The 21854-nt window shown below is 44.0% G+C and overlaps 2 protein-coding genes across 2 annotated transcripts; both read left to right on the forward strand.

The window, feature by feature from the left end:
* The first annotated feature begins 8099 nt into the window (after positions 1-8099).
* On the forward strand, positions 8100-11093 carry LOC134201717 (uncharacterized). The gene has a single exon (XM_062676964.1). It carries the CDS (start codon positions 8100-8102, stop codon positions 11091-11093), a length of 2994 nt encoding a protein of 997 aa, XP_062532948.1.
* Positions 11094-13463: 2370 nt separating this feature from the next.
* LOC134201718 (uncharacterized) lies at positions 13464-20747 on the forward strand. The gene is made up of 3 exons (XM_062676965.1): positions 13464-13519; positions 14129-14458; positions 20546-20747. Exons 1-3 carry the CDS (start codon positions 13464-13466, stop codon positions 20745-20747), a joined length of 588 nt encoding a protein of 195 aa, XP_062532949.1.
* The last annotated feature ends 1107 nt before the right edge of the window (positions 20748-21854 follow it).

Genomic DNA, 21854 nt, shown 5'->3' on the forward strand with positions numbered 1-21854 from the left:
TATTTCTTAATTTATGTGCGGTACTCATAATTTTATTCACGTAATCTTCGATACTGGAGCAATTGTCGAGTGAAGTATTTATTAAATCTTTTAATAGACCAACTTTTCTTGACAGCCCGGAGTCCTCAAAAGCATTTTGAAGGTTTATCCATACTTCCTTTGATGTTTTTGCATTTTCGATATGGATGTAATTAATCGGTTCCACCAACAAAATGATCTTTGACTTAGCTTTAATATCTTTCTTAACATCGACATCAGTGCCTGGATCAACACATTGCCACAATTCTTCGTGTTCTAAATATGATTTGATAGCAAATCTCCATGTCGAATAGTTTTCCCGGCCGGCTAATTTCTCAATTTGAAGGTTAGACGTAGCCATTATGTCTGGATCGGATGAGTTTTATCGCCGCAATTACAACTAATTGGTTTAATTTGCTATTTATTTGCACTAAAATTAATTTCAGTTCTATTTTGAGTTAATGGGGCGGCCCATAACCTGTTGAAATACTCCGGAATAAAAAATGTAACGGTTTAATGCAAACAGTAACAAGATGAAACACGCTAGGAAAAGGAAGGACGGTGGCGTCACACGTGAACAAAAATGTGAACCATTTTTGACATTACAGATAATATAAATTATGTTTACAATTCTCCAACAACTTTCCTTTCAAAGTAAAGTGAAAAGCCTTATTGGGCTGTCTCGGACGTTCAGCGTTAGTGTATTTATACCTAGGATTGACGTCAGACATACTATAATATATAAATGATCGTTGCTGATCAATGTCACCCATTTCCCAAAAAGAGTCAAAAATAGCTTGTCTTTCAATAGATGTAAATTTTTCTGAACATTTAAGCCTACACTTTACATTGCAAGGTGGCTTAAGTTCGCGGGCAGGTACTTGTCCTCTTTTAGAAGACACGAAAGATTGTCCTCTATTTTTCAAAAACTTTTTAATATTTTGTTTCCATTTATTTGGATCACTAGTGCGTTTCCTACCTCTTTTTTTATCTCTGTTTCATCCTCTACTGCATTAAGATACCTCGAATTTTCAGGCAAATTAGAATTTTCGGGCAAGATAATATTTTCGGACAAGGTAGAAATTTGGGGCAACGTAGTATTTTGTAAGTGAGCAATTAGCGAATCAGAACTTCTGGAATTTGACGACGAGGAGTTGCTTGAGCTCGATGAAGAGGAGCTGCTAGATGACGATGAGCTGCTGGAAGAAGATATTCGTCGTAATAAGGCAGGAACGTGCTTAACTTTCTTCATCTCGTTTTGAAGGTCATACGTCGGATCACTTAAATCTGCGTCTGGTTCATCAGAATTTAAGGGAGACACATTGTAATTGACATAGTCTCTTTTTCTATTGACGTATTTTTTATGTGCCAGTTCATCTAGCTCAAAATAGGTGTTGACATCACAATAACGCTGGTTTTCGGGTTTGTTGATGATATCAGATAACATCTACAACAATAGCTTAAATTATTCTAATAATTGTATTTAATAAAATATTATATTTTCATTTATGAAAATCGCTACGGTCACGAAGCTTTAGGCTAGTCGTTTTGTTACGTGAAGGCTAGTCGTGAAAGGGAAAAACTGGAAAAGTGAAATCTGTTGTCTCTATAAAGAGGGACCTGGCATGGACGTGATGGCATGATTGTAGAAAATAGTCTTAATATTTACCACTACATCTACAGCACAATTTTGGGCTGAAACATTTTCAAGTGCAGTCATTGGTACCTTATTAAGGTTAGATAAATTCACATGGACTGGAGATTTAGTACAATCCACATGACCAGCTTGAAGCAAACACTCATTCGGAGCCTGGTTTTCATCGGAATGAAGCTCATCGAGTGGCGTTGTACTACAATTGATCATATCTAATATCTTTTTCGACCTTGAAGTCATCCTAAAAATATTTACATATTAAAGGTCTAAGTTAGCTTTATTTATTTAAAAAATAATTTTAATCTTTTTATTCCTACCTAAGCTGAGAGCCTTGAGAGGCTATATCAGCGTAACCCTAACTTTTGTAGGTGAGCTCACGGGGCTCAAACCTGATGACGTTGCTAACACGAACCCTAGCAAGAGCCGTGCTTCGCAGAATCTACCACCGGATCGGAAACGCGACCCACTGAGAAGATCCGGCGAGAAACTCAGTGGGCTGTGTCTGAGATTTAATTTACTCGTCGAGCCCTTCGTCGCAAGCGACGGGTTCGACGAGAACGGCGACCGGTGCTTGAAGTACCTAGAAGCACCGTTAGTGGATCGGGAGGATCCGAGATGACGTGTTTTGGGCGACGTCAACTGCTTTCCATTCTGTCCGCAGGATCGGGAATGTAGTTACCGGCGGCCACGATGAGAGGGTTCTCGAGTCGTGCCGCTTTATCGAAGTGGCGCATCGACGCCGACTGCATATACTTACTGGTGGACTCTAAGTCCAGGTCGTCATGGAGGTCGACGTTCCTGACGAACTACGGGGCTCCGACGGCTATCCTGCAAAAACGGGATTGAATAATTTGGAATGACTTTAAGTGAGTGCGGGCCGCGTGAGCGAACACTACACTTGCATAGGTCATGACGGGGCGTATGCAAGTTTTGTAGAGTGTCACCTTATTTCTAAGGGACATTTTACTTCGCCTACATATCATCGGGTAGAGACGTCCTAGTATAAAGGCGGCACGGTCGCGTACCGTCTTGATGTGCGGGCGGAATGTCATCCTACTGTCGAGGGTGACGCCTAAATATTTGACCTTCGGGGCCCACGGTATGGGCTGGTCGAACATCGTGATTGGGCGAATGGCGGGGGCGGAGGTGTTGACGCGCCTAGTCGGGAGGGGGATGCTCAGCGTGGTGTTCGGAGGGCGACCCCTTTTGAAGAGCACCGCTGTGCTTTTCGTGGGGTTGATGTCGATGCGCCACTTCCGGAACCACTGTCCCATGGTGGTAGCTGCGGTCTGTAGTCGTCGATGAAGCAACGCCTTCTTCCTACACGAGTAGTAGATGGCGGTGTCATCGGCGAAGAGCGCCAGATGAGTCTCCGGAGACCGGGGTATATCAGTGATATACAAACTAAATAGTAACGGGGAGAGGGCGGAGCCTTGCGGGACTCCGGCTGTGACGTGTCGGGGCCGGGAACGCGTTCCCTCGACTCGATATCGGAACGAACGGTTCGACAAGTAGTCTCGTATGATGAGCACGAGTCTGTCTGGCACCCCCATGTTATACAGTTTGTATATCAAACCGTTGTGCCAGACTTTGTGGAACGCCTTCGCTATATCGAAGAAGAGGGCTCCTGTCGGGATGGGTTTCCGCCTATTCAGCCCTAGTAAGATGTGCTCCGTGAGGCGGTGCACTTGATGGACGCACGAGTGTCTGGCGCGGAATCCAAACTGCTCGTCTATAAGAATTTTGTTCGCGGATACGAAGTCCCAGAGGCGTTTACGAAGGAGCCGTTCGTATAGTTTGCCTATCGCCGGGAGGAGACTGATGGGGCGGTAACTCGCGGTTTCGTTCTTCGGTTTGCCCGGCTTGTGTATGCCGATAACGTCCGCTTCTTTCCACGCCGCGGGAAAGATGCAGTTCGTCATAGCAGCATTTAAGATGGTGGCCAACATCGTTATTAGTTGGGCTGGTAACAGTTTTAGCGCGCGGTTGCGGATGCCGTCGGAGCCGGGAGCTTTCCGTGGTTGTAGGCTATCGATCGCCTCCTTAACCTCGGAAGTGGTAATGGGGCGTAACGCGTCCGAGGGCGGCAGGGAAGCTCTGCGCTCGACCTCCCTGTCGACTAACTCGGTGTGTTCGGGGTCCGCGTGTTGAGTGCTGGTGGTGCACTGCTCTTGCAGTGCATCGGCCAGCAACTCTGCCTTGTCATCGTCATCGTAAGCCGGTGGTTGGCCTGAGGGGCGTACGAGAGGCGGCATAGTGGCTTTAGTTTCGGACTTGAGAGTCCTAGCTAGTCGCCAGTATGCTTGGTGAGTGGGCGCGAGTTCTTCTAAATAACTATCCCAGTTTTCGTTTCGGGCGTCGCTTAAGCGGGATTTGACCTCCCGCTGTAAGCGACGCATCCGAGTCCGGTTTGAATCCGTGGGATATCGATCGTAGGCCCGGATTGCCGCGTTTCTGATTCTTACGAGGTCCCTAAGATCGGGGGAAAGTCTGATGCGGTGGAAGCAGTCCTCCACATCGACTTGTTTCGAAGATCTTATGATCGCCGTCGAGACGTGATCAGTGAAGATGTTTATGGATTCGACGGTGTCCTCGGGGGATGGAGTTGAATCCGGGCCGCAAGGGAGGATTGGTGGAGCGGTGTCAGCTAAGCACGTGCTCAGCTTCTTCCAATCCACCATGGTCCTCGTATCTGGTTCGCGGTTAAGTGGGCGACCGAGCTGCATGACGACAGGTCGGTGGTCTGAGTCGAATTCTGACATTGCCTCGATGGAGCGCAAGCGCAGAGTTACGTTCCTCAGCAGTGCCAGATCTATTGTGCTCGGACAACGCGCGGCGTTGTACGGATAGCACGTGGGGGTCGGGGGGTTGAATATCTCGAATGTGAGGTCGTCTATGAACGCGTCGAGACGCCTACCGTTCACATTCGTACGATGGCAGTTCCACCTAGTGTGGTGGCAATTTAGATCGCCTGCCAGAATGACCGCGTCCCCCATACCGAGCAGTGTCTCGAGGTCACTGCTCAGGAGGGGTTTGTCAGGGGGGAGATAGACGGATGCGATGACGATCGGCTGGTGTCCCGTCAGCGCGATGCGGCACACTGACGCCTCGATATGTAAGAGCGAGGGAGTATCGAGAGGGACGCAGTGCAGGGCCCTCCTATAGTAAATGACAGTCCCGCCCTTGGGGGCGAAGAGTCTGTCATTCCTAACCATGACGTAATTCGCGACTTTGGAGTCGCGACGCGAGGGCTTTAGGAAGGTCTCCTGCACCAGAAGGATGTCGATGAGATTTTCGCGTAGAAACTCATAAACCTGGTCGCGCTGACGCGCGAGTCCGTTAGCATTGTAGAATGCTAACTTCAAAGAATGGGGTATTAGTCTCGCGTTGTACGCCATCGATTACCGGTAATTTAAACCAGCGTGCGCTGGACGGACTCAATGACGTCCATGTGATCGAACGTCGCGTATATCCTGTCTTCGGCCGTGACCGCCCTGCGCATGGCGTCGGCGAACGAGCTGTTATATCCCTAACCTGTATAGACTAATGCTTACCAAACACCTTACTCATCATAAGCTCTCTCACAGTGATTTCATGAGAACATACCAGGCTCAGTTCGGGTCAGATATTCATTGAAGTGAGACGTTTACCAATTTTCCTCACTATTTCTAAATTCTTTTATTATAATTAATTATTCATTAAAAATATTGTGTAGTGTCGAATAAATCCTTTTTTAAAAAGAGTTCGGCCTTCTCACTACTAACATTTGGTGGCAGCTTAAGGGATTTTAAGTAAAGAAAATCCGGGAAACGCCTTCGTGTGTGAACAGTGTACAAAAGTTGTAAATTCAAAAACTAATTTCGGCTGTATTCGCCGTTGTGAGTTCTGCACCTCTCATTTGTGAAAAGTGAAAATAACATGTTCGTGAACATCTTATACATGTAAGTTAATTCATGTGCACATTCCATCGGTGGTGTATATTCAAATAAATCACAAAACCAAAAGTGAAATAAACTTTCAACTAAATAAACTTTAATCCACAAACACCTCACGCTATCGCTACAATTGTCCAGTTCCGAGAACTCTTATCTCGCTCAGCGCATCCGCTCACCTGTATTTGGTATCGAATAAATTCAAGATAAATTATTACGATGACTACAAAGGAAGAGACTAGGCAGAGAGGTCAAAAATCAGAGAGTGAAGAGAAAATCGATTTGAACATTCTATTAAAGTTTATTAAAAACTTCGATGGTAACAGAGAAAATTTAAGTGCATTTCTCACAAATTGTCAAAACGCCTATAATCTAGCTAATCCACAACAAAAACCTATTTTATTTAAGTATATTTTAAGTCAGTTAGAGGGTAAAGCAGAATCAGTATGTGCCATACGCGAATTCGAATCGTGGGAACAATTATCGGAATTTTTACGTGCACAGTTTGGCGATAAAAAACATTACGCTGCATTACTCTCTGACCTACAAAGTTGTAAACAAAATCATAATGAACCGGTCAACCAATACGCCTTACGTGTAGAGTCATGTTTAGCAAGACTTTTAACAGAAATAAATATCTCCTTACCGTCACGTAATAAAGGCGAACTGGCAGGCCGTGTCGCTGCAATGCAAGACCTCGCTTTATATACATTTATCACTGGGTTAGACCCTAAATTGTCTATTGGTGTTCGTTGCCGCGATCCTGACACATTGAACGAAGCAATAAACCTCGCTGTCTCAGAAGAGAAAATTCTACAAACAACTGTTAAAAAGTTTCCCTCGTTTTCATCTGGATTTTCATTCAGAAACCCGCCAATTTTGAGTCGTAACCCTCAACAAACCCAGTTCCAATTTCGGCCTAAAATTAATACCGCACAATCTAATAACTTAACTCCGGGTACTAGTGGAAGACTTTTCTGTCGTTATTGCAAAAAAGATGGCCATATCCTAGAGAATTGTCGTAGAAGAGAATACAATAATAAACGATTCCAAAACCAACCACAGAATTATCAAGAATGGCCTCAAACCAATCAAAATCGCATAAATTTTACCGACAACGTATATATCCATGGTAACTCAAGTGAACCTCAAATAGTTGAATCACGTGATGAGGTTGACCAATCAAACGCTTTAAACTAAGCCCTGACCTGCGTAGGTGTCGTCCGGGTCAAAAGTCCTATAAAACCGACACCCAAATATTTTACAACTCTTTAAACAGTTATAAGAACAAGGTACTTCTAAATGAGCACGTTGTACGACAGGGTAACCAGCCCCGAACTGGAAATTGTGCCAATCCCATTTCAAAAAGCATTACACGCCAGGGTAACCAGTCCCAAACAGGAAATGCTCAAACTCACAGTCTCCCTCTTCTTAAAAGTATGACCAATGGACAGGGTAACCAGCCCCAAGCTCACGGTCTTCCTCTTAATAATAAAACCAAGCCGCAGGGTTATCAGCCCCACAAAGAAGGTCCTAGATGTAAACAAAAAAACGAACCCGTAAAAGAAATAAGTATATATGAAATTGTCACCCGAAAACGATTCCTACCTTACGTTAAAATACATACATCAGTAAACCGAAAACCCCTTACCTTCTTGGTAGATTCTGGAGCGTCAATATGTGTTCTAAGTAAAAAACAAATTAATGACTTTACACAATTACAAAATAGTTCTATTAGAGTCAAGGGTATAGATACCCAGAAAGAAACCTTAAAGAGTATAGGATGCTTAAACGTACTTTTAACGTTTAACGAGAAATTGGAAATAGCACACACCTTCCACATATTTGACAACATAGATTTACCCTACGACGGCATCATAGGTAACGACTTATTTATGCAACACAAGTGCCGCATTAATTACCAATTAAATTCCCTTGAAATAAACAATCATAACATAAAATTATCCTTCGACGAACCGTCGTATACACTCGAACCTCGGACAGAGACGGTGATAGAGTGTTCAGTGAAAAACCCCGAATTACAAGAAGGGATTATACTCGATCAACATATATCTAAGTCCCTTCTTGTATCAAACTGTGTTGCTCGAGTAAAAAACAACAACAGAATTAACATAACAATACTAAATATGTCAGATGAAAAAATTAATTTAAAGGCCAACTTAATGCTTACCCTATTACCGATCAACCTTACCGAAATTGAAAGGATACCAGACTACCCGCCTTCCAATAGCCTCCAAAGATCCCAACAGCTATCCAAACTCTTACGGACATCCCACTTAAACGCAGAAGAACTGTATCACCTGAATGAAGTTTGCCAGCAATATTCTGATATTTTCTACCTACCTGGTGACCATTTGAGCTATACAGATGTAACACAACATGAAATAAAAACAAATACCTCCCAACCAATAAATGTCAAGTCATACCGTTTTCCTGAAATACACAAAGAAGAAGTTAAGAATCAGATAGATAAAATGCTGGAACAACAAATTATCACACCATCGAAATCCCCATGGTCATCCCCTATTTGGGTGGTACCCAAGAAAGAAGATTCCACAGGGAAAAAACGATGGAGAATCGTAATCGACTACCGAAAGTTAAACGATATCACTATTGGAGAAAATTACCCTATTCCTCAAATTAACGAAATTTTGGACCAATTAGGCCAAAGCAAATACTTTACAACTCTAGACCTTGCTTCCGGTTTTCATCAGATTCAGATGTCTCCAATTGATGCACCAAAAACTGCCTTTAGCGTACCGCAAGGGCATTTTCAATTTAATAGGATGCCCTTTGGGTTAAAGAATGCACCCGCCACTTTTCAAAGAACTATGAATACTGTATTGTCTGGACTACAAGGGATACACTGTTTTGTGTATCTTGATGATATTGTAATCTATTCATATGATCTTCCGTCTCACATTGAAAAGTTAAACCTAGTTTTTAATAAACTTCGAAATTTCCGTTTAAAACTCCAGCCCGATAAGTGTGAATTTTTAAGGAAGGAAGTCGCATATTTGGGTCATGTTATCAGTGGCGAAGGAGTTAAACCTAACCCAGAGAAAATTAAAGCTGTAACGCAATTTCCTGTGCCAACGTGTGCAAAAGATATAAAATCATTCCTAGGCTTAGCGTCATATTACCGAAGGTTCATACCTGAGTTTTCAAAGCATGCAAAATCATTGACAAACCTCTTAAAGAAAGATGTCCCATTTATTTGGACTAACACACAACAACTGTCATTCGAATTATTAAAAGAAAAATTAGTAACAGCACCAGTTCTCATATACCCTGACTTCACAAAACCATTTGTTCTAACGTGTGATGCGTCGAACTACGCTATCTCAGCTATTCTCTCGCAAGGCGCAGTTGGTAAGGATCAACCTATAGCCTTTGCCTCCAGAACACTCAATAAAGCCGAATGCAATTATAGTGTTACCGAAAAGGAGTGCCTAGCTATTGTTTACGGAACTAAAACATTCCGACCCTACCTTTTTGGACGACAGTTCACCATAATTACCGACCACAAACCTTTAAATTGGCTTTTCAACTGTAAAGATCCCGGATCACGATTGGTCCGTTGGCGCTTGAAGCTGGAAGAATATAATTACGAAATCCAGTACAGAAAAGGCAAAACTAACACCAATGCAGACGCGCTCTCTCGATACCCATTAAATCCATTGCAAAGACAAGTAGACGATAATCATTCAGAAAATGGGCTACCTGACGATCATCCAGAATCGGCTCTTAGAAGCAATACTTCTGATCCCGCAAGAACTGAAGAAGAAGTTCCCCCTCAGTGCTCATCACAACCTGATATTGGAAACTATGACCTACCTGACCTGCAACTACCAGACGACTTTATTTTACCAGAAGACTTAGACCTCCCTGATGATTTTGATATTCCTAGTCCACCATCCTCCGAATCCTGTAATGATGACGATACTTACTCCAAATGCTTGAAATCTATAAATAATAAAACAATGGCATTTGACACCAGTATCAGAGAACATAACGAAAACATTCTAAAAACAAATTCGAAGCACATCGTAATACCTACCTCTATTGACCTAGATGAGTCAAATCGGTACATATCTGAAATAATTGGCAACATCCCTGATTCTAAAGAATTCTTAGCATTAGAAAGAACTTTATATTCATTCATAACAATTGATAAGAACGATGTTAAATATTACTTCCTATTTATCAAAGTTTATCATTATGACAATACAACTTATGACGACGTTTTCAAAAGCCTTAAAAACCTAAAGTCACAATTCTTAATATCAAAAATAAACGAATTCAGTATTACTGATTTTAGTAATCCTTTCGACTGTCACGCCTTCTTTAAAATATATAATATCATATCATATCTGTTTCATAATACAAATATTAGTGTACACATTTACAAGAACACCATAATGTACCCCTCTATGAGCGATATTACCAAAATTCTAAGGGAAAATCATGACATCCCTATTTCTGGCCACTTGGGTTCCAATAGGATGTTAAAGAGAATTCAAGAAAGGTACTATTGGCGGAATATGCGAACTGATGTTGAGAATTATGTCCGTAGCTGCGTATACTGCCAAGCTAATAAAGCACTGCGTCAGACGAACCGCGCTCCAATGCAAATAACTTCCACGTCTACCCAGCCGTTTGAGCGTGTCGCTTTAGACATAGTAGGCCCACTTCCTGAAGCTGGTAATATTAAATTGAAGTTCATCCTAACACTACAGGATGACCTCACAAAATACTCAGCTGCTTATCCAATATCTCAGGCCACAGCAGAAGAAACATCTGAATGTCTAATCCATTTCATCAGTCAGTTTGGTATTCCTAAAACTATTTTAACCGACCAGGGTACCAATTTTACAGCTGAACTGTTTAAACAAACTTGCAGCTTCCTAAAGATTAAACAGCTGTGGTCAACCCCTTACCATCCACAAACTCAAGGAGCACTAGAAAGGAGTCACTCGACTCTAAAAGAGTACTTAAAGTCATTTGTCGATGAAAATCAGGGCAATTGGCCTCGCTATGTGTACACGGCTATGCTTACTTATAATACTACCGTTCATTCTACTACCAACTTCACACCATATGAACTAGTCTTCGGTCACAAAGCCATTATACCATCTTCCATTTACGACTCTTCTTTGGAATCCACATATAACAGTTACGTTAGAGTCTTACAACAACGCTTACGCCTCTCTAGAGAAAAAGCTATAGAGAATATACTGAAGTCCAAAACTACATCTAAAACATATTATGATAAACACACAAAGATAATGAAGTATAAAGCAGGTGATATGGTATACGTCAAAAATCATTTACGGCTCCGCAAAGCTTTATCACCCATCTGGAAGGGACCCTATAAAGTCATTCGAATCAATGGCAATAACACACTTACCATACTGATGAACAGAAGACATGTAAAATACCATTATGACGAGATTAAACATGCTTAAAACGTAATTCTTAAGATATTATATACTATCGTTCCAGAATCATCGCGACCAGTTTCTCCGTTGCAACAACTGATGTCGTAGAACCTATTAAAGAAAGTGCAGGAATTCATTTTGACCCTTTGGGAATATTACGAGTCTCTAATAATTACCTTCACGTCCTAGTACCCATAGATATTGGGTATATCAAACCCCATATACAAAACATAAGGACTGCTTTAGGTGGTGCTAGAACTCTTTGTCAGCAACATGACCTGAACGTTTCCAAATGTCACAATTTTCTGCAACCCTTAACCTCCCGTCTCGAGGGTATCTTAAGGGATTATGACTCAATATCACACCTGATACCCGAGCGAAATAAGAGATCAGCATGGTTTCCTGGCTTTGGTACATTGTTTAAGCATTTGATTGGCACCATGGATGAAAACGACTCGTTTCGGTATAATGCTGCAATCCAACATTTAGAAAGTAACGATAAAAAATTGTCATCCCTAATTAAGGATAATATTTTAATGACAAACACAGCCTTGAGAAATTATAACGATACACTAAAATTGATTAGTATTAATGAAGCTCGAATGGGTAACGCAATCGAAAACCTTTCAACTGTATTAAATAATATAAGTAATTTACCAAAGGAATTGTATGTAGAGTCTAAAATGAATGAAATTTATAACGAATTGTCTTCTAGTTTACTAACATTATCATTTAAGTTAGACGACATTGTTAACGCGATTATGTTTACTAAAAGCCATTCTATACACCCCTCCATACTAACCCCAAAACAACTCTATGATGAATTAACACATAGCATTAAGGATTTAAATAAGGATAATGAATTGCCTATTAGTTTAAGTTTAGATAATATCCACTCGTTGAGCGATGTGAGCCAACTTTCATGTTATTTTATTAATAATAAAATAGTTTTTGTTATTAAAATTCCCCTAGTATATAAGTCAGAATACTTAGTCTATAAGTCTGTACCTGTTCCTATACCACACGATGTGGAACATCCAAATTCATACGCTATGATCATTCCTCGTTGTAATCATATAGCTGTAAGTAGAGATAAGTTGACATATGTATGTCTAACCGATTTAAGTACGTGTTCTGAAATTACAAATTCAATCTATATATGTAATAATGTGGACACATATTCTGTCCAAGATGCACCCATTTGCGAAACTGAACTATTATGTAAAATTGTTAATACGCTACCTCAACAGTGTGACACGAGAATAATTCATGGGCATATTGACACATGGCAAGAATTAGTGGGTAATAAGTGGTTATTTGTTAAATCAGTACCTACCAAACTTACCCTTGAGTGTGATTCTCAAGTATCAGAATATAAATTGTTAGGGACCGGTATTTTTAACCTAAAACCAGATTGTAAAGCATATTGTAGAAATAAGGAATTCACCCCTAAGTTTAGTTATAGTATATTAACTACTCCTGTAATTTCCGACTTTAATCTTATAGATAATTCTTGTTGTGACAAATATAAATTTAAACTAACCGAACCTAAATTAGAACCTTTAAAACTGTATGATTTGAATTTAGATAAACTTACAACTGTCTCCAATGCTCAGGTATTGTCAGATATAGATAAAATAATTACGGAACCAGATCCTCTTATAGAGTACAGATCACACTACCCCATTCTTTTATATTGTTTAGTTATTATAAGTTTGATTTTCATGTTTTATAAGATTATTAGGAAATTTGGTAAATGTCCAATATCAAAAAATACTTTTCACCCAAATGAGATCTCGAATGAAGTCCAAGAACAGGAAGAAATACCAATTCCTAGACTTCGAATCTCATCCTGAAACTCATTTAAAATTATAAGTTTCATCTTGTCGGGGGGGTTGTTATATCCCTAACCTGTATAGACTAATGCTTACCAAACACCTTACTCATCATAAGCTCTCTCACAGTGATTTCATGAGAACATACCAGGCTCAGTTCGGGTCAGATATTCATTGAAGTGAGACGTTTACCAATTTTCCTCACTATTTCTAAATTCTTTTATTATAATTAATTATTCATTAAAAATATTGTGTAGTGTCGAATAAATCCTTTTTTAAAAAGAGTTCGGCCTTCTCACTACTAACAGAGCGCATGCGGTCGATGTTAATCGCGGCGATGTAGTCGCGTATGATCGAGAAGTCGTTTGCGTGCGCGGGGCCGGGGCGAGGCGCGGGACCGGGCGCGGGCGCGGGGGCGGGGCGCGGCGCGAGCAGGGGCTGGGGTGCCGGTGGTTTTCCTGCCAACGTGAGCGGCAGCGGTTTTGCCCACGCGGAGACGGTGGGCACCGGTGCCGGCACGAAGGCAGGTTTCGGCGCGCGGGGCGCCGAAGTCTTTGGGCCGATGGTTTTCGGTGGCGCGTTGGCCAGACTCTTCCGCGGGGCCTTGGGGCATCCGCGGTAGTTGGCCGTGTGGCCCTGCTTTTGGCAGAACACACAGCTCGGCGGTTCGGTCGCTGTCTCCTTGACCCGCGAGCAGTCGGCTGTCGCGTGGTCGCCGAGGCACTTAACGCAACGCGGACGCGCGTGGCAATTGCGTGCGGAATGGCCGTAAAGTTGGCAGCGGTGGCACTACCCGGGAGTGCCTTTTTTGTATGGGGCCTCGACGGTGACCCCGGATAAGCCGCAAACGGTGCGGAGGCTTGAGGCAATTCGTTTGCGTTCGGCGGTTGGTTCTACCACGACGAGAACCATATTGTACGGGAACCTATCCCGACCGCTGTGCATACGGTGCACACTTATGATCGGGTATGCCTGCCCAATTAGGTCTTCCTTAATTAGCTCGACGTCGAGCTCCTTTGGTACTACGCGGAGCTCGCGGTCCTCCTGGAGTGCATAGGTGTGGTAACCTATGCTCTCCTTTCGGAGGTATGAGGTGAGGGCCCTATGGTCGCCCGGCGTTGCGACCTTAATCTGGATCCCGTGCGCGAGATTACGCGCTTGGGAGTAATTTATTTTATTGGCCGCAAGGGCCTGGGATGCCCGGTTCCACGCGGATTTTTCCCGTAGGATTACGGGCGGGGGCGCGGCGATTTTACGGACGGGCGCGGGTTTAGGCGACGGAGTTGCGCGGCGGGGGGAGTCTGGTGAGACCACGACCTTGGGTCGCGACTCGGTCGCGGCCTTGGGCTGCTTCGGCGCCGTGGACGGTTCCACGGCGCGGGCGCGTTTTTTGCCGCGCGCGACGACGGTAGTGAACCCATCCGAGGGTCCGGGTTCCGGGCCTGCGGCCGACTCAAACTCCATCTCCGACTCGGTGTCGGAGCCGGAGCCTGATGCCGCGCAAGACGCGATCGACGCGGGCGCGGGGGTGGGGGGGGACAGCGGCGAGTCGGGGATGTTCGCGGCGGCGGTGAACGGTGCGAGGGACTGTGATGCTAATTTGGCTTTGTGAGCCCTAAATTGAGTCATAATGTCCGGGCAAAACTCCCGGACGAAAAGGACGAACATGGCGGGGTCGTCGTCCGCCATGGTGGTTGTGCCCAGGGGGGGCGTCCCCGGGACTTAAAGCAACTCGCCGAAAGGCGAGTCCCCTGAGTGGGAGTTTAAACCCCCTGCGCTGTACTTGCCAGCAGTGATTTGCAGGGGGGGGATGCCTATGCCGTGAAAACGGCAGTCAGCTGGGATTCGGGTGGAGAGTTTGGGAAGGTGGGGCCCCACTGGGCTGTGAGAATGCCACAACAAGCGGTGATCGCAGTGGGGTTTAGTCTCTAAAGAGACTGTTTTGCACGCCGAATAACTAAATAAATTTAATATATGTATAAGCTCGAGGGTAGACATTATCTTGCTGAACACCAAGTAAAACGAAGTCACTTTTTGATTCCTGATTTAATCAACAATATGTTATCTTAACAATTCACTTTAACACTTGTCCAACTTTAACCAGTACGTACAACAGTCACTGAATCACACAACGTAACACGGATATAGTAAGTGCACCAGGCAAACGCAGTCCAACGAATGTTCATTGCGAGGCACATACCGCCTTTTTATACTGGCCGGCACAGCTGGCTTATTTATGAGTCACTTCTGTTGCACCTGTTGTTTATGAGTCGAATGACACGGCCGGCGCACCTGGCTTGTGTGAGTCACTCCTATTGCACGTGCTAAACAGAAATATCATAAACGCCGTCACGGCCATACTGACGTGCGCTCGTCCTCGTGCGCGCATTCTTATGGTATGTCTGTGAACAACAAACGTGTTCGTTCATCCTGACATTAACGGATGCAACTTAAAACGTGGTCTATGATATTAACAATCTAGTACGGTTAGGTCCGCATAATTCTTCAGAAAATCCTATACTGGCTATAAATACTGACTGCTTACATACCTGGGCCAGTTCATTTAAAACTCTTCAGGTATGTAAGTATGTCCCTTTTAACTTAAATCGGAATTGTTATCCCTTCAGTTTTTCGAACTGGACCGGATAATGCTAGACCGGATCGCAATCCCTGTAGCTAATTGTTGTGGCTAGTCCGGATGAAAATCCCTATAGCCAAGCCATTGGACCGGACAGACCCTTCAATGACTTCACACTTTTTTTTTTTTCTTTTTTTTTTTTTTTTCTTTGCTAGTCCGGATCAACATCCCTTTAGCCAAGTCGTTGGACCGGATACACCCTTCAACGACCTAAATTTTTTTTTTTCTCTTTTTTTTTTTTTTGCTAGTCCGGATTAACATCCCTTTAGCCAAGTCATTGGACCGGATACACCCTTCAATGACTTACAATTCTTTTCTTTTTTTTTTTTCATTTTTTTTTTCTCTCTCTTTTTTTTTCACTATGCGTGTACGGTAGCATTTGTTGAAACATTTCTTAAACTAGAACATTTATACGGACTTTCTTCAGAAATAGTGCGAGACCGACCATCGTTTTCTACATTTCCAACACCTGCACCCGAGGTGCCTGACCTAACAGACATTGTATCACTACCCACAGACATAGTATCGCTATTTGCGGATAAAAATGTCGCTTCTATTGTCAGTGATAGAGTCGTCATCATTAAGATCAGCTTACTTAACCCATCTGTGTACGCCGTCACGTCATCGTCACTATAATTTTCAGAAATTTCTAGTAGGCCTGACGGGCCTCGAGGTACTTCGCGTAAGTTTTCATGGGGAAATTTGTACACTAGAACCATTTACATGTCTCAACTTATACCTATCGTTTTCCAAAACTGCAGTAATGTTTTTTTTTTTTTTTTAATGATTGAAAGATTACTGGTGGCCCGGAGCCCTTTCCAGCTTCACCAGGACGGGTGGGCGAGCAAAGGCTCAGCCAAGAGGGGTGGGATTTGCTAACAACTGCCCGAGCGCCTCCGAAGGAGACCTAACAACTCAAGAGCAATTGCTTCGCGAATGAATCTACTACCGGATCGGAATCGCGACCCACTGAGAAGATCCGGCGAGAAACTCAGTGGGCTGATGCATGGGTTAGGTTGCACGTCGACCTCTTTGTAGAGTTCGACAAGTACGGTTACCGGGGTTCCTCAGCCTGCTCCTAGTGTTAGAGCTGAAGGTATCTAATGCAAGAGTTATTGGATCTGATGGATCCGTAAGGACGTGTCTAGGGTGACGACGGTGACTTGCTCCTGCGTGATCCGGATTCGGGGTGCAGTAATGTTGAAGGGACCTTTATATTTTCGGTCTAATTTACGAAAACAAAATCCCCAGCGGAAAAGAGTTTGACTTTAGCTTTGCCTCGACTAAACCAAGCTTCTCTTTGTGCCCTTTTTTTATGTTTTCGCAGGCCTTTGACCGTGCTAAATAAATAACTAATCTAGAGGGATTATCATTCTTGAAACTTTCGATATTTCAAGTGAACTACCCTGAAGGGCAAACATCTATTCTATTAGAGTAAAGCCTGTTACTCGACAACGTGTACTATTAAGGGAGAGTTGAATATCCCCTTACTGCTGTTGCCATGATTGGTCCGAGTTACTTTCAGATCAAAGAGTGACTTGTTCATGAAACCGCTTACCACTGAATAAGTTACTATGGCTTTGTTCTATAAGACTACATTCTGACCCTGAATAGAACATAAAGGGAAAGCCAAAACCACTTATCTGTAACACACTGAAGCTCTGGAACACACGTTGACGTCTCTGGTTGGACCTGCCACAGCACCTGGAGCAGTGACGTTTTTCTTCTTGTAGCGCATGAAACACCCAGAAGCTACATGGCTCGCATCACCGCACACGTAACAGCTGACTTGCAGGCGAGAGCCGGGCGTCCACGGATGAGGAGGTTGTTCAGGTTTTGCTGGAATATCGAAAAAAATTTGAGAGCAGTATCTGTCGCAACACCCTTCGGCACGATGCCCAGGTTTTCCGCAGAAATGGCAGCTTCCACGGAAAAAAACTTCGAGAGCGTTTTGGTTCTTTATCAGGATCTTCGTTTTTTCTTTTGAGGGTAAAGCCACGTAATGTGCGAAATAGATGATTTTTGGTGGTAATAACGACAGAGTTCAATTCCCGACGGATTCTTTCATCACACTGCGACAGTATTGATATAGCAAATCCGGTGGCTATTTGTTCTGGCACATTAGCGTCGAGAATCTTCTTTATAAGTTGCCATAGCCGGATACCGGCTTCAGCTGGTCCCTCATTGCTTTCCATTTCAAATTTAATAACCAGGTCGAAGTGGTCTTCCATCATCATAGGTTTAGAGAATTTTGTCAGCATCTCTTTAATAGTAGGCCAGGATATCTTACCAGGCTGTATTTTTGTGAGGCAAGTAGCAGCTCGAGCCTTAAGCGAATGTGTGAGAGTCAAAATTAAATCTACACCATCCAATTTCTTCTGTTCGATAATCATTTCGCTCAGCGTACACCAATTTACAACATCAGCCTCCGGTTCATCCGGGTCAAAATTGACCAATGTGGTTGGTGAGCTCTGGCTAGGTCGATAAACTGACATACTTTCAGTGATTCTTTGTAACATGGCTTCCATCCCAGATGAAAATAATGACATTTGTTCAAACATCATATTGTTGGCCGAATTATTTCATGACTGCAGTGGAGGTGAGTCCGACACTTCTGATATAAGCTCGAGGGTAGACATTATCTTGCTGAACACCAAGTAAAACGAAGTCACTTTTTGATTCCTGATTTAATCAACAATATGTTATCTTAACAATTCACTTTAACACTTGTCCAACTTTAACCAGTACGTACTACAGTCACTGAATCACACAACGTAACACGGATATAGTAAGTGCACCAGGCAAACGCAGTCCAACGAATGTTCATTGCGTTTTTTTTTTTTTTTTTTCCTACCTATGCTGATAGCCTTGAGAGGCTATTTCAGCTTCGCCCTAACGTTAGTAGGTGAGCTCGCGGGGCTCAACCGGAGAGTTGCTAACACTGACCCTAGCAAGAGCAGTGCTTCGCAGAATCTACCACCGGATCGGAAACGCGACCCACTGAGAAGATCCGGCGAGAAACTCAGTGGGCTGTGTCTATGGGTTAGTTCGCTCGTCGAGCCCTTCGTCGCAAGCGACGGGTTCGACGAGGACGGTGACCGGTGCTTGTGGTGCCTAAAAGCACCGTTAATGAATCAGGAGGATCCGTAATGACGTGCTTTGGGCGACGTCGACGGTTTACCATTCGGTCTACTGGGTCGGGTATGTAATTTCCAGCAGCTACGATGAGAGGGTTCTCATGTCGTGCCGCCTTCTCAAAATGGCGTAGCGATGCCGACTGTAGATATTTACTAAATGAGTCGAGCTCCAGGTCATCGTGGAGATCCACGTTCCTAAGGAACCAAGGCGCTCCGATGGCTATCCTGCAGAATCGTGATTGAATAACCTGAAGGGATTTCAAGTGGGTACGGGCTGCGTGAGCGAACACTACGCTTGCATACGTCATGACGGGGCGTATACAAGTTTTGTAGAGAGTTACCTTATTGCGGAGGGACAGTTTGCTTCGACTACAAAGCATTGGATAGAGTCGTCCTAGAATAAACGCGGCGCGGTCGCGTACCGTTTTTATATGGGGACGGAATGTCATCCCTCTGTCGAGGGTGACGCCTAGATATTTGACCTTCGAGACCCACGGTATGGGCTGGCCAAAGAGAGTGATGGGACTAACGGCGGAGGTGTTTGCGCGCCTACTACGGAGTGGGATGCTCGAAGTGATGTTCGGAGGGCGACCCCTTTTGAAGAGCACCGCTGCGCTTTTCGTGGGGTTGATGTCTATTCACCACTTCCGGAACCACTGTCCCATGGTGGCTACTGCGATCTGGAGTCGCCGATGAAGCAGCGACATCTTCTTACACGAGTAGTAGATAGCCGTGTCATCGGCCAAGAGCGCTAGATGGGTCTCCGGAGACCGGGGTATATCATTGATATACAAACTAAATAATAACGGGGAGAGCGCGGAGCCTTGCGGGACTCCGGCGGTCAGTTGACGGGGACGAGAACGAGTTCCCTCTACTCGACATCGAAACGAACGGTTCGACAAGAAGTCTCGTATGATGAGCACGAGTCTGTCTGGCACTCCCATGTTGTACAGTTTGTAAATTAAACCGTTGTGCCAGACTTTGTCGAACGCCTTCGCGATGTCGAAAAAGAGGGCGCCGGTCGGGATTTGTTTACGCCTATTTAGTCCTATCAGAATGTGCTCCGTGAGGCGGTGCACTTGTTGTACGCACGAGTGTTTAGAGCGGAATCCGAACTGTTCGTCTATGAGAATTTTGTTCGCGGTAACAAAATCCCAGAGGCGTTTCCTAAGGAGCCGTTCGTAAATTTTTCCTATCGTCGGGAGGAGACTAATCGGACGGTAACTAGATGTTTCGTTTGTCGGTTTGCCCGGCTTATGTATACCGATAACGTCCGCTTCTTTCCACACCGCGGGAAAGATGCAGTGCGTCATAGCGGCATTTAAAATTGTAGCCAACATTGCTATCAGTTGGACTGGCAAGAGTTTAAGCGCGCGGTTGTGGATGCCGTCGGAGCCAGGTGCCTTCCTAGGTTGGAGGTTGTGGATCGCGTCTCTAACTTCGTCAGTGGTAATGGGGGGTAACGCGTCCGAGGGCGGCAGGGAAGCTCTGCGCTCGACCTCCCTGTCGACTAACTCGGTGTGTTCGGGGGCCGCGTGTTGAGTGCTGGTGGTGCACTGCTCTTGCAGTGCATCGGCCAGCAGCTCAGCCTTGTCATCGTCATCGAATGCCGGTGGTTGGCCTGAAGGGCGTATGAGGGGAGGCATAGTAGCGGTAGTTGTTCATTGCGAGGCACGTACCGCCTTTTTATACTGGCCGGCGCAGCTGGCTTATTTATGAGTCACTTCTGTTGCACCTGTTGTTTATGAGTCGAATGACACGGCCGGCGCACCTGGCTTGTGTGAGTCACTCCTATTGCACGTGCTAAACAGAAATATCGTTAACGCCGTCATATGAAATGGATGAGTGATAATGAGTTGGCGTTACGAGTGCACAACAACAAGCTCGAACTGTTTTTGAGATTCAAGGTCGCGACGCCAGCGACAGCGCGTCGAGAATGCACAACAATGTCGCGATCAATGCGACAACGACAATGTCGGGCAACTCACAACTCACGTTCGCGACGGCAGCGACAATTTTTCACAAAAACGCGTCCGGACCAAATGGTGTTGCAATCGGAACTGTTTTTTGAATTTTAATCAATAAATGACACAATGCTAAATACGAGCAAGCTACTTTTATAATCGTTCATGTTGTTTTGCAATAAAAGTAACTATATCAAAATAAGGCATTGGATGTGTTATGTTTGTAAGTAAGTATTCACTTCAGTGTGTCAATAAACGGTGAACGCAACGTACGTGTCTATTATTTACTAGTGGCGACGAGGAAAAAAAAATCAATTTGTGGCTTGTTTGTTTCTTGTTTGGACTAATTAAAATTATATGAACATAATGTCGGTGGGACAGTTGAAAGAATTCGCGGTAAACAGTGGAAACTGGTCCTCATATGTTGAAAGATTGGAAATGTACTTTTTGGTGAATAAAGTGACTGACGATTTAAAATTACCCACATTAATTTCCATTATGGGTGAGGAAGCGTACGATTTATTATCGACATTAGCCAGCCCTTCGAAGCCGTCACAATTAACATATGCTAATGCTGTGGCGATGTTGGCAGCTCACCTGCAACCGAAGCCCTCAATCTTGGCGGAAAGGTACAAGTTTCGACAGCGTCGGCAGCTGAATGAGTCAATAGCTGACTACGTCACAGAATTAAACAAATTATCAAAAAATTGTGAGTTCGGCTCGTCGCTGGATGAAAATCTGCGTGATCAAATGGTTTGTGGATTAAAGAGCGAAATCATACGGCAAAGGTTATTTTGCCGAGGAGAAATTAGAATATAAGCGTGCAGTTACGTTAGCTTTGTCATTAGAAGCTGCGGAGAGGGATGCGATTGCAGTGGAACGTACGCCAATTGAGGAAGTTAACAAAATTAACTTCAATGAATGTTCAAGATGTGGAGACAGGAGACACCGAGCAAACGATTGCATATACAAAGAGAGGCTATAACTATATACTTAATCTATTTCCTCGAATCCATATCTAACTGGTGGCTTGCGTATTCTTACAGGACGTTCACGTTTGGGTGTCACATTTTCATTGATACTCTTACCACCAGTACTACATGCTCTCTTGTCTATCGGCACAGCGGGTCTCATAGGGCTGCCACGAATAGGCGATACAGCATCCTGTGCCGGTGTGCTATTTTTTGGTGGTGAACTGGCAACGCTGGGCTATC

This window comes from Bombyx mori, chromosome W (genome assembly GCF_030269925.1).
Source record: "Bombyx mori chromosome W, ASM3026992v2".
NCBI lineage: Eukaryota > Metazoa > Arthropoda > Insecta > Lepidoptera > Bombycidae > Bombyx > Bombyx mori.

Coding starts and splice junctions, on each gene's coding strand:
- LOC134201717 (XM_062676964.1), top strand. CDS start 8,100: ATGCTGGAACAACAAATTATCACACCATCGAAATCCCCATGGTCATCC.
- LOC134201718 (XM_062676965.1), top strand. CDS start 13,464: ATGGTTTTCGGTGGCGCGTTGGCCAGACTCTTCCGCGGGGCCTTGGGG. Junction 13,520..14,128: donor GGGGCCTTGGGGCATCCGCG/GTAGTTGGCCGT, acceptor TTTTTCCCGTAG/GATTACGGGCGGGGGCGCGG. Junction 14,459..20,545: donor GACAGCGGCGAGTCGGGGAT/GTTCGCGGCGGC, acceptor TGGCGTTACGAG/TGCACAACAACAAGCTCGAA.